The sequence below is a fragment of the Nannobrachium achirus genome (genome assembly GCF_963921795.1).
Source record: "Nannobrachium achirus genome assembly, chromosome: 8".
Lineage (NCBI taxonomy): Eukaryota > Metazoa > Chordata > Actinopteri > Myctophiformes > Myctophidae > Nannobrachium > Nannobrachium achirus.
The window spans coordinates 38,836,732-38,849,216 of NC_137817.1; the positions used below are offsets into that span (position 1 = coordinate 38,836,732).

General features: G+C 39.5%; 1 protein-coding gene across 1 annotated transcript in view; it reads left to right on the forward strand.

The window, feature by feature from the left end:
* cuedc1b (CUE domain containing 1b) overlaps positions 1-12,208 on the forward strand; it is a 40,268-nt gene extending 28,060 nt beyond the window's left edge. The window contains exons 4-11 of the mRNA XM_080732312.1: positions 1,587-1,713; positions 2,255-2,519; positions 4,194-4,259; positions 4,547-4,627; positions 4,773-4,866; positions 5,034-5,092; positions 6,440-6,509; positions 8,928-12,208. Coding sequence (XP_080588438.1) covers positions 1,587-1,713; positions 2,255-2,519; positions 4,194-4,259; positions 4,547-4,627; positions 4,773-4,866; positions 5,034-5,092; positions 6,440-6,509; position 8,928 — 763 coding nt within the window. The 3' untranslated portion in view covers positions 8,929-12,208. The remainder of the gene's footprint in view (positions 1-1,586; positions 1,714-2,254; positions 2,520-4,193; positions 4,260-4,546; positions 4,628-4,772; positions 4,867-5,033; positions 5,093-6,439; positions 6,510-8,927) is intronic.
* The last annotated feature ends 277 nt before the right edge of the window (positions 12,209-12,485 follow it).

Below are 12,485 nucleotides of genomic sequence, written 5' to 3' on the forward strand. Positions count from 1 at the left end.
CACTCACCACCAAATACAGTATTTATTGTCATAACATGCTCCTCCTGGTGGACATTATACAAACTGCAGCCTGTTCCCTTACGTTTGCTGGAACAGATCATAACAAACTGATTTGTAATAATTAAAGCTAGCTGAGTGAATGTCAGTGATTTGCTATTTGTCAAATGTGCGTTCATAATTTACTACTGAAACCATTGAGACATTGTCAGAAAGTGGTTTCTAAGAATGTTATTGTATGATGAATACAAAATGGTGCATTTATAGCACGTTTATCCAAAGCACTTTTTACATTTTGCATTACATTCACGCACACATTCACACACCAACAGCAGAGGAAACCATGTAGGCACCAACCTGCTTATTGTTAGCCGTTGGGAGTTCAGTGTCTTTCTGAAGGACACTTCGGAACACAGGAGGAGCTGGGTATTGAACCGGGAACTGTCAGTTTCCCAAGTGGCCGCTCTACTTGGACTCTTTCTAGTCCGCACTGAGGAGTTCACCCAGGCTTTTGGCAATTCAAGTTATTATTATTATTACCTCCTGAGTCCTGAGCCACTGCCACCCCGACATCATACGACAACCATCAGACTGTGGTTGCTGTTGAAAGAGGCAATTCTAATCACTTTTTCAGTGAACATTTTTTAATGAACCAAAGTGGGATTTCATCAGGATTAAGACATTAATAAATGAACTCTTTTGTCATCCGATTTGTTTTTTAAATTGTTACAAACTTCTACAAATCCTCAAAGTGGAAATGAATCTTTTAACATTTAGATCAAGGGTCTTCAACAGGGAGTCCGGGACCCCTAGGGGGTCCTCAGAGTTACTACAGGGGGTCCTCCAAATCTTTGAGTGATACACTGATACCATACACTGATAATTGTCCTGTCAAATTGTCCTGTCAAACAATGAAACTATATGGAATCTATGAAAGGTTTGTGGGGGGTCCCTGCTTCATGTATTTCTCATCTAGTTGGTCCTTGGCCTGAAAATGTTGAAGACCCCTGATTTAGATAACTCACATTTAGTGAAACAGGAGTGTCTCACTCTCCTGTGTTGCACTTCAGCAAAGTTCTGAATAGGGCTGTCACGATTAGGACATTTTACATGACGATTAATTTTCCCTCAAATAATTGCGATTAACGATTGCATTGTGTTTTTGTCGTGGACAATTACATTTCTGTTTGGCTTTTAGGCTTTGAAGTTGCACATGGTAGATATGACACACAACCTAAATATACAAAGAAATGACTGACATATTTGACAACTTTACACTTAAAAAAAGAACATTGATAGAGGAAATAGCCGATCTACAAGCTCACAACACGTCGCATCGCGACGCGTTGTGAGCTTGTAGATCTGCTATTTCCTCTATTTTTGACTTTCTTTTAAATATATGAACATTTTTCAACATGGAAACGATTATGACGATTATGAAAGATAATCACGATTATGTCAGATAATTGCGATTATACGATTATGTAATAATTGTGACAGCCCTAGTTCTGAATAATCAATCAGATTTCAGTGATAAGTAATTGATCAGCAATTACTCATTGTACCCTGTGGCAATGTTTCCCCTGAAGGTTTGAAGCCCAGCCACCTCCAGGACACCGGCAGGTCAGAAGCTACCGGAACTGGAACCCACCGTTACTTGGCAACCTCCCAGACGATTTCCTGCGAATCTTACCACAGCAGTTAGACAGTATTAAGGTACACACAGTGAACCTTACCACAACAGTTAGACAGTATTAAGGTACACACAGTGAACCATATCCATCGGTCAATGTCCACTCTCTTTTCGTCTGTTTCTGGATTTCCGTTAAAATGGTATTGCAAATATCAAGTGAATTTTCAAAAAGTCTGCAAAGGAAAATTTCCATGAACACTGGGAGAAGAATCCAAGATAGATCGTTTTTTTATGAATTTCATAACATTGGTCTGGATGGAGCGGAGAAAATTGGGATGACGTAATTTGCGGCTTCATCAAGGGAATTGTAGTTCTTGCAGCTCTCACAGGTGCAGCAGAGTGCAGTCTAGGGTAAATGGGGTATTAGGAGATGATTCATGACGTCTTAAGCATTAGGTGGCACTATTTCTCAATTCAGGTGATACATTAGGTCAAGATATTTTCATTTTTAACCACTGGAGTGCAACTTTAATAAAAAATATTAAATAGTCTGAGGTGCTCTAGTACTTTCCTTAGCATAGATTTCTTAATGTCATGCCTAGCCTCTCTCTGTCTGTCCCCCAGCAAGCCACACAGAGCTGTCTATCGCAGCCCTCCTCTTCCTCGTCCACCTCGCTTTCCTCCATGAGTCAGCAGACATCCCAGACCAGTTCTGGGTCGGGGGCCGCAGGGACCAGTGGAGGGCCAGGTGCAGCGGCGGGTGCCACGGAACAGGAGAGGAAACTGAAGCAGTACCTGGATGATGAACGCATCGCTCTGTTCCTCCAAAACGAGGAGTTCATGAGGGAGCTGCAACGCAACCGCGAGTTCCTCATCGCCTTAGAACGAGGTGTGTGTGTGTGTGTGACTGTGTGTGTGCACACTGTTAAAGCACACATGGGCACACAAATCAGACCCTTTTGCTTACTTGGTGAAGTGTTTCCTTCAACTTCACAAGAAGAATAACATGTTTACATCCTGGAGATGGTGAGAAAAACTACCGGTAGATACAGTATGCTATCTGTAGGAGACAGTGGGGGAAGGAGCACTATTTTTAGCTTCACCAGTGTCGGCAGGTTATCGCTACTCACCAGCATCAGGGTTACTGAGGTTAGGGTTAGGTTTAGGCATAGTTTTACTGAGGTTAGGGTTAGGTTTAGGCATAGTTTTACTGAGGTTTGGGTTCGGTTTAGGCATAGAGGTTAACATTCACCCGCACGGTCCAAGTGACCACAGCCGAGCGCTCCAGACCTTCGCTCCAGCCAATCACAAGCCACGCCTTCTAATTTATTCAACCCCGTTTCCTACGGATTCCATTATCGCATACAGTATATGAAACAATAATTTTATAATGTCTAGAATGGCAAATATTGCACTGCAGTAAAGAAGAATTCTTCTGGGTTGTGGTGCATCGAGGTAGCGCAGGTGTTACTGACCAACCCAGCAGAAATTATCTGTTCAAAATAAATCCTCCATGGCCGGGTTGATACATTGGACACAGTTGGCTGTGCTTGCGTGTTAGGAGCCGGGCGGGGAAGACGATCTCTGTTGCTGCATTAGCAACCTTATTCAGCAGGGTGCGGAACTTTGTTCCTCTCAATGTGTTACCTCTTGGTGAAACTTCTCACTGTTAGGTGAAACAGAAGTGGCTGATGACTGCATGTGTATTGGAGGAGAAACCCCCTCACGTAAAAAGTAGGGTTTAGCAGTTATGGGGACTACGTGTAAGGGAGAAAAGCTGGAAATTAGCATAATGATTGTTGATGTTAAATTGGGAGAAAAAGTGGGAAAAAACTACAAACAAAACAAACTATTTCTGTGTTGACATACTAGCATCACTCAAGTGTTCATTATCGTGGAAGTTTCATCATCGTGAAAGTTACTGCAGTTTGAATGGGGGAAGAGAATACATAGCATAATGCACAGCCTAGTCTATCTTAGCCAGACAACTATTCAACATCTCTGATTGCTATATAGAATCTGGAACTACTCCCGAAATCCAAACTCAGAAGCTGCATCTGTTCGTCATTTCCGTTCACAAAAATATATTTTAAAATATCTTTACCCACTATAAAAGAAGCAAGAGGTTTAAATCCAACGCTGTTGTTACAGGGCTAATTTATACTTTGTCACACGGCAATGATGTTCCTCGACAAAATAATTATGCATTTCAACTGATTTGTTACAACAAAATTGCATGTTATCAACTGAAAAAATTGTTGGTTGTGTGACAAAGCATAAACGATCTGTTAGGTAATCCTGAACTCCTGTTTTAGGAGACAGGATTAGCGCAAAAAGCTTTCATAGTGATTACCTTAGTGATCAGAAGTCCAACAATGTGCTCACCCTCAATCTGTTTACTCTGCTTCATTGTACACAAACCCTGTGACCATACTATAGGCTGCTCAAAGCCGGATGGAGGCATGCATATTAAAAATGCTGCTCCATCCTCTCTGAGCCCCATCGTCCCTCATGCCTTTGTTTCTCCACATCAGTGGTCATAACATCTGCTCTCTGTTTTTAGATCGCTTGAAGTATGAGTCAAAGAAATCAAAGTCCAATCATTCATCTACCATGGAGAATTCCACAGGTACATATCACTCATCGAGCTTCTCTGTAACGTGTGTGCACATCTGAATTCTGAGAAATTATGGGTCACTGTGTCTGTATCCCTGTATTCACTTGTGATTTTTGTTGGCTGTGTGTCAAGAAGGCTCTGTGTGTTGTGATGTTTTAAGTACTTGTGCATGTGTTTTGATGTGCAGTACGTTGGCACAGTCCGTTGGCACACATTTGTACAGGTATGTTTGCATATCTTGCATTTTGTGATTCTATTTTTAGTTTATGTTTTACATTAAACATTGTCTTTCTCTTCAGGAGAACACTATGCTTCAGGGTCAGTGGATGTGGTCTCAGATGACGCCATGTTCCGAGACAAACTTAAACACATGGGCAAATGTAAGCTTCCTGGATTCAACTGTCTAATTTACAAATAACCTCATTTGTCATCATTAGCGACCATGATCTGTCCATATTGGCCTGTGCGAGCAGAACATCTGTCAATTGACAGCTGATCACCATGTTTGTTTTGCACATATTTCAGCGACAAGAAAGAAGCTCTTTGAAATTGCCAGAACATTCTCAGAGAAGACCAAGAGGAGAAAGTCAAAAAGGAGAACACTTTTGAAGCACCATTCGTATCCTTCAACTTCTGTACAGCAGTCTGTGTCCATATAAACAAAGAATGGTTAACTGTGTATTTTACGTACATTAAAAAGAGGGAATCTCTTGTATTATGTATTACCAAGAATAGTTCATATTTTGCTTTGCCAGCTCTGCTGTTCTTAGCTAACGTCTTGTTCAGATTGGGCACGGCTAACTCCACAGCCAACCTGCTTGATGATGTGGAGGGTAACCCCTGTGGTAAGACCTAAGCACTACATATCCATGATGTCAATGTCCAATTTGCTTGGGATAAGAGTCTGTACAGATGTGTGATGAGAGTATCTACAAGATTTACACATTGTCACACGAAAAATGACGATGAACTCCTTAAGTAACTTTAGAAAGATGACGACTTATGACTCCACCACCATAAGCTTCATGTACGTAGGCTACAGCCAACATACCTAAAGCTAACGCTGCCTGACCCCTCTGATAAGTACTTTGGAGTGCCGTCTTTAGATATTCTATCTTCTTGTATATTCACTTGATGTTGAGGTATGCCAGTAGTTATGGTTTGGATTTGACCAAAGATTACATAAGTAATTACTTGAGTGGCTCAATATTTAATGAAGAAGAGACAATACTTGCTTGTTTCCAATTTGCACTAGACTGCAATAACCTGGGGTTATTTTTACAGGGCATTGTACAGTAGATAGGAAACGCCGGGATCTTTACTGGTGTGGGAGTGCACAGTCGGTAAAAATGACTGACACGGCCGATTCGAACAGGATTAAAATCAGAGATGCTCTGGTAATATTTACATTAACCCTCCCCTATAAAACATTTACCATCCAAATAGGGCTTTTAAGACTAACTGGGGATCTACACAGGCACTGTCATGTCAGATCTACACAGTTTGCTGGGCATAACAAGGGGTGCCAGTAATGCCAAAGGTGGAGGCTGTTGGAAGTACATAGAAGTCGAGTGAATGAATTGGTTTGGTCTGGTATAGCCAGATGCTGAGGAAGTGCATATTTGTTGCTCTTTTCAAATTCATCTCACCAGAGTCACCACTCTTAAATCCTGAAAATGAAAGCCACAGTTGGTCAAAATAAAGTCATCACATTGTTTAACAAAGTAAAAATAACATTTTTATTGTGAAAATGTATTTACATATCAGTAATACCCCCCCAAAAAATACAATTGAAATGTAAAAAGAACAGAGCAGCAGAAATGACCTTGTGTATTATGTTAATCTTTTGTGCATCTTTTTTGTACCTGCTGGAGGTTGCAGCATTGAATTAAATGGAGCGTCCCTGGCATCCCCGCGTCATTAAAACGTTGCCTGTGTAGATCTCCCGTAACTCTCATCACCTGCAGGAAATGATCAAATATGTCTGTCCTTGCATGATGATTGAGAGCGCCATACAATTCTGGTGCTAAATCGTGTTCATTGCAGATGACCATCTGGCAAACCCCTACAATGCTCCGTCATCAATATCCTTTTGTATTATTAGTTGCCTGTTTTATTTCCTGTTATAAATTGAAAATGGCTTTATAAGATGGGTGTCTTCTGTGTGTTTTTTTTCCTGCATCTCCATGCAGAGGAGGATGGTCAGCATAGAAGAGCAGCCACTCAGGAAGAGAATGAACCACGCAAGGAGCCCATATCGTGGTGAGACAAGTACACCTTGTGACTCAAGATTCTCTCAATACTCATAGTGACTCATGAATACAGACATACCACTAGCTGTCAAGGTTACTTCAGGAAAGGCTTTCTGAGACTGCAACAGTTCTGCCTTAACTAAAGAAAAAGGACAATGACTTTCTGTAGTATATTCAGCAGATTATTGAGGTATAGTGGTAATGCTTGAGGTCAACATTCACATGAATCGTTACAAAGGATAGATAAATGGATGAATACATCTGCTTATTTTGCATGATTCATGACATTGAAAAGACAGGTGGGAACACTGTGAGAAAGCCTCAACTCCAGCAGATGATCTCTTGTGAATTTATGCTTATGGTTTGCCTTTAATTCACCCTTTGTCAAGTCCCATCCCATGTCGCTCTGTTACTAGGTGGGACAAGTGAATTTTCCATTCACTTCCATTATAAAAAAAGAAAAGAAAAAAAAAAAGATTTTTCATAGCCTCATTATTGCTATTTAAAGTACCAAAAGAAAAACATCTATGTGATATTAATAAAAAAGGAACAAAAAGGTACAGTAGTTACATTGCAAAACGGGGTTTCCCCCGAAAATACATGTTTTAATTAGTTTAATCGTCTGAAACAGGCAGAGGGCAGAGAGAGAGAGTGAGAGAGCAGTGCATCTTGGGTGACTCGCACTGACCAGGAAATTGAGGAACTATAGCCTCGCTCTCAACATAAAATGTATTTTAATTGTAATAGAGTGTATGCGTGTGACATCACTGTTGCTGAAAGTTATGTGGGAACGCCTACTGAGTGGCAAAAAACTCATTTCTGCCATTGACAGCCCATACATCCAAACAGAAAAGTCCTATCTGATTGTAATAAAACAAAGTTAACTCACCAACATTGTGGCTGTACTGAAAGCTTGAATTATCCTCTTTCTATCTGCAAAGTTTTTGTTTCATAAAAATCCACCATAGGCATGTTATGAGCTACTTTCTGTCAAGACATTCTGTGCAGGTTTTTATTTTTCCCTAGTGTCAGAGTTTGGAAGCGCTCGTTTTCTACAACACAACATCCTGCTGCCTCCTGCATTATGTGCAATTAGAAACAGGTGGTATGCAGGGCCGTTGAGTGATTTGCAACTAGCACTTCCAAACTCCAATGCTCCATGCTGCTCAATGTTTTGCCACTCAGTGGATGTGCATACCCTCTATTCTGCCCATTTAAAATATATGTACCCAATCGAATATCTTAGTTACATCGATATCGTTCATGTGAACTAGTTTGTTGAAGCTTATTCATTATAATTATCGAAATCGCTATGACCGCGCAGCGCCGTACTGCGCCGTGGCCCTGCCGCGCATCACCGCACCGCGGTGAAAGAATGAAAGGACTTTGTCCCACTGCATAACTCCGGCCCTGGTAGCAAAAGTGAATGATTTTTCTGGTTGGCCAGTCAGGGACCAATCAGAAGGCTGACAAAGGGTGAATTGATAGGTCACCAATTTTGGTGTGACACTGACTACTGCCATCAGTCTGTGTTGGTCGCTTGCAAGGGAATACTAACTAAATGACGAAAACTAAAATTGGGGGGGAAAAAGATCTTAGTGATCTTAATAAAATAATGAATACAAAAAAACGATAACTAACTGAAAATGTATTGTGTGTTTACATAACTAACTAAAATGAACTGAAATTGACAAATATAAAAATGCCCTTCGTTTTCCTTCTTGATTGTCCAACAGTAACTGAATATATATTTTTTAAATTGTATCTTTTGTAGAGTTTTTATTGCACAATACTTACTCTGACCTTTTTTAATCCTGAAAAATATTAAGCGTTTTCACAAAAATAAAAGAATTATAGAAACTTGAAAAGTGCTCCAACATTTCTTTTTTTTAAACAAACTGAATTCGAAGGAGAAAAAAAGTCAAAACAAACTCAAACTATAATAAACAAAACTATAACCTTGGTCGTATGTATTCATAGGTCACAGATTAGTGTTACTATTTGTTAATAGAAAAGCTTGTTCATTTATAATTTCATATGTCTTGGATGAACAGCTGGTTTTCATTATCTGATAAACCTTGGAGGTTATGACATCAGCTGTGTCAAATGTTTAGATATGTCACACGCCTTGTGAGTGAATGACTAGCATTTATTCATATTTTATTTAATTATTCCAATCATGCCAAGCCTGTACATTGTAACACTTTGCCTGAAAGCCTGACTTTATTTTTGCTGTCAATGTATGGGCTTAACTATGTTTTTCAAAACATAGGACTGGGATTAAATTTGCATTCTAATTGATTGGATGGCGGCTGATGGCGTCGCCAAAGATTTGGCTAATAATATGGGGTTGTGACTTGTGAGATCAAAAGGTTTGAGAACCCCATTTGTTTTAAGTGTAATCAATACATCCCTTCTTGCCTTTTAGATACTACCCGGTTGCACCTCATCAAGGTTACCATGGCGACTGCTTATTACCCATGGCATGTGGCCTGGAAGCTTGTCTGGCTCCTCTCCCCTCTAACACATACCAGCCAATCAAGGCCCAGCGACGACTTGAGACTGTCTTCTTACCCTGGGGGGAGAGAAGATGAAAAAAGATGAACTATACTTCTCCCCCTATGCGAACTCTCCTTGGCCTCCCATACACTGGGTTTCTAACTGTCCATAACTGAATTATATTCTCTGTATTATAACACTTTGTTAATATATTATAATTTCATATGTAAAGGAATAATGCATTAGTCCTTACCAGTATTTTTTTTGTTTTTTTGTTATATGCATCTGCTGTGATAGGTGCACCAGTTGTAGCGACGAGTCCCTTTTATTTCACCAGTCCAAAACAGATCATAAGGTTTGCCTGCGATTAAGGTCCCTCAGGCTGGCCTTTCCGAAGCCAAAGTGTGCACAACACCCCTTTATATACCTAAACTGTATAGAATGCTGCTGTTCTATGCTTTTTTGTTTTTGTTTTGTTTAATGGACAGTAATAATGTGCCATGACTGAACATTACCCACAGTTCCTGCCATGACTGTAAGAACAATGTATTTTCTGGAAGCTAGTGGGTAATTAGTAGTATCCAAACTATACAGAGAATAACGCACACACAGACAGAAACATCAGCGTGAAGGCAGAATTATGTGACTGAATCTGCTTAGCGGCACACAGAGCTTGCTCAGGATGTCCTGCTCAAATGCCAGCACCTTTTGCCCCCAAATAACCATGGGTTATCTCATCCTGTTATAACCGCCATTCATCATATCACCAAAGTTAGAATTTGCTACTAATTCTGCTATATTTCACTCTTGTAATAAACTCTTGTAATAAACCTCAACAAGCTCTCAGCAAGACATTAAGGACTTGAAATATAGCTCGAAGTACACTGCCATATCGCAAACTGTCCTTTAGTATTTTTCATCACATTTCTATTGTGAGCTCATCTTGAGTGAAAGGGAACACTATTTCTTAATGCCAGTATTATTCATGTAAATTATGTAATTATTAGACCTGTTAAAGAATGAACGCCTATGTTTTACACTTAAACGACTGACAACTGTTGACCATAATGATGATAATTTGAGGGTTGCTGGAGGTTGCCAGAGAGAAGGCAAGTCCAGAATGCAACTGGAAGTTGCCATGGTGACAAGTTACGCTAAAATGGGTTACTCACAATTTAGACATTTAGCTTAAAATGAATTGTTCCAGAGAAAACAGAAGAACTATTCACCTCTTCACTAGATTTTGAGTTCAGGTTGGGTAAGGTTGAATTTGCCCTCAGTTGATTGACTGCAATATTCTTTCCATTGTGATTGTGAATTGTGATTTTATGATTTCTTTTTTTTTTTTTCTTTTTTCTGTTTGTTCACCTATAACATATCTTTCCCCCAACAGCATTTTAGTGAAGCGGACTTCCAACTGTTTGTGCAGGAAAACACACTTACCATTTTGGTTGAGTGTCACAAGGGGGCACTGTTCAGCCTGTAATCTTTTAACTTTGTCATTTGTCTCATCTGTGTCAATTGATAACAGGAAAGGCCTTTTTAAATGATTTACATGAATAGCATTATGGTACAAGTAATATAAATGTGTCATGGAATCGTAGTGTGCAAGTATAGAAGTTAAATAAAATTCTGCCAGCCCCTCTTATAAATGTTTTGAAGGATTAACAGTTTTTAGATGATATTGCAGTGGCAGACGACAAGGAGAAGGATGTGTTGTGAGTGTGACCGCTCATGAGCCTAATTCAAGCCCAGAATGTCAGTCCCCAAATGTGGCTTGCAATCACATTAAACGGCTGACACCAGCTTTCCCTCAAATTCTCTGTTCATCGAATCAGCAGACTATACTAGGGTTCTAGATTACCACTTCCTAGTGTAAACTGATGTTCTGCTTCAGATACAAGCCAGGACCCTCGTCCAAAATACTTCCTTGCATCCCAAAATGTTTAAAGAAGCAGTAGATGGTATTACATATTCAATACTTTTAAATGACATCTGTATAAGGTGGCTTCACTGACATGTTTAGAGAAAATACCTTTCTACATGGGTATTTGATTTTGATTTGAGTCTTGTTTGTTTTATGGTTAGATGTTTGGATCAAGTCACAGATGTAATGATGTAATGTTCTCTCAGGGACTTCAATAGCTCTCCATTTTGAATTTGTCAGACATTGTACAAGCACAATGGCAACTTTCCCATCCAGAATACCAGGTTCTTCATCATCAATCTTATGTAACCAACACTCTTCTTAGTGTAAAGATATGGCTATTGCTAAAGTCATATGTCGTTCACGAAAACAAAGTATTCCTGATAAAATTGCAAAACGTTTCATTATTAACACACACACACACACACACACACACACACACAGTCACACCCATGTGGTCTTCCAACAACAGATGTTTGATCAGAACCAGATGTGTTGGGAGTGCGTTTCCCTGACCTTCACTTTGTATGTAATCTCAAGAGTATGTCTCCTTTAGCTACACATTAATGTTCCTTTTAATATTGATCATTCTATTGGTATGGTGACTCACTTAAGCTATGCCGAAGCTATCCGATCAACAGAAAGGAAAGGAGCTGTGATGTGGACCTTTTCAGCAGCGGACTGTCAAAATGACTGCTAAAAGAAATATGGTGGTGTGCTTGTACAGGTTTTCTGTGTGATCTGTCATGAATGTAACATGAATTGAGGTCAGACCATCTCTGACTAGGTATACTTGTTTACAATGCACCTGTGAGCATCTGGCTTCACTCCTAATCCTGTCATAAGAATGTATACCATATTCACGTCAAGTAGAACCACCCTGATGGGTAACCGTTCTTTTGTATGGAAGTCAGCTCTGTGTTGCCATTCATGTGAAAGTCATAACAGGAAGATAAGATCATGCATCGCTAGAATGGAAATTCTTTTGGGGAACCCCATAATTTGTATGATTTAACATGTTTTGATTCGTTTTAGGGAACCTTGAGATTAAAACATGAGTTTACTGAAATATTTATATGTATATATACACATGTATGTATATGTGTGTGTATATATGTATATTACCCCCTGACAAATGTGTAAAAGTTGTTGAAGTGATCGTTGTATTTTTATTTTATTTTTAGAATACTTTTCTTATACTTAAAGGATGTTTCGTAGCCATTTAAATAATTGTGTTGTACCCTGTCTGTTATGTTTGTGAATTATATTTGCAAGAGCATTAACATTGCCATTAAAGTTTTTCTTTTCCTTTTTTTCCTATATATTCACATGCCTTTGAGCTTGTTTTAATCTGAAGTTATTCCATAGCATGTGCATGTCAATTCTCTGAAAGCACTGCAGTACAAGTTGTTTGTTTAGTCACTATGCTGCCTGTCCAGTCTGTCTGGTTGTTTTGTAAACTTGGGATATGGTCCTTGGGAAGTAGGCCTACAAGTATTTAATTTTTTTTACGTCACCTCACATAGGCTGTGCCTTTTATCAGGTCATAATACATGACTC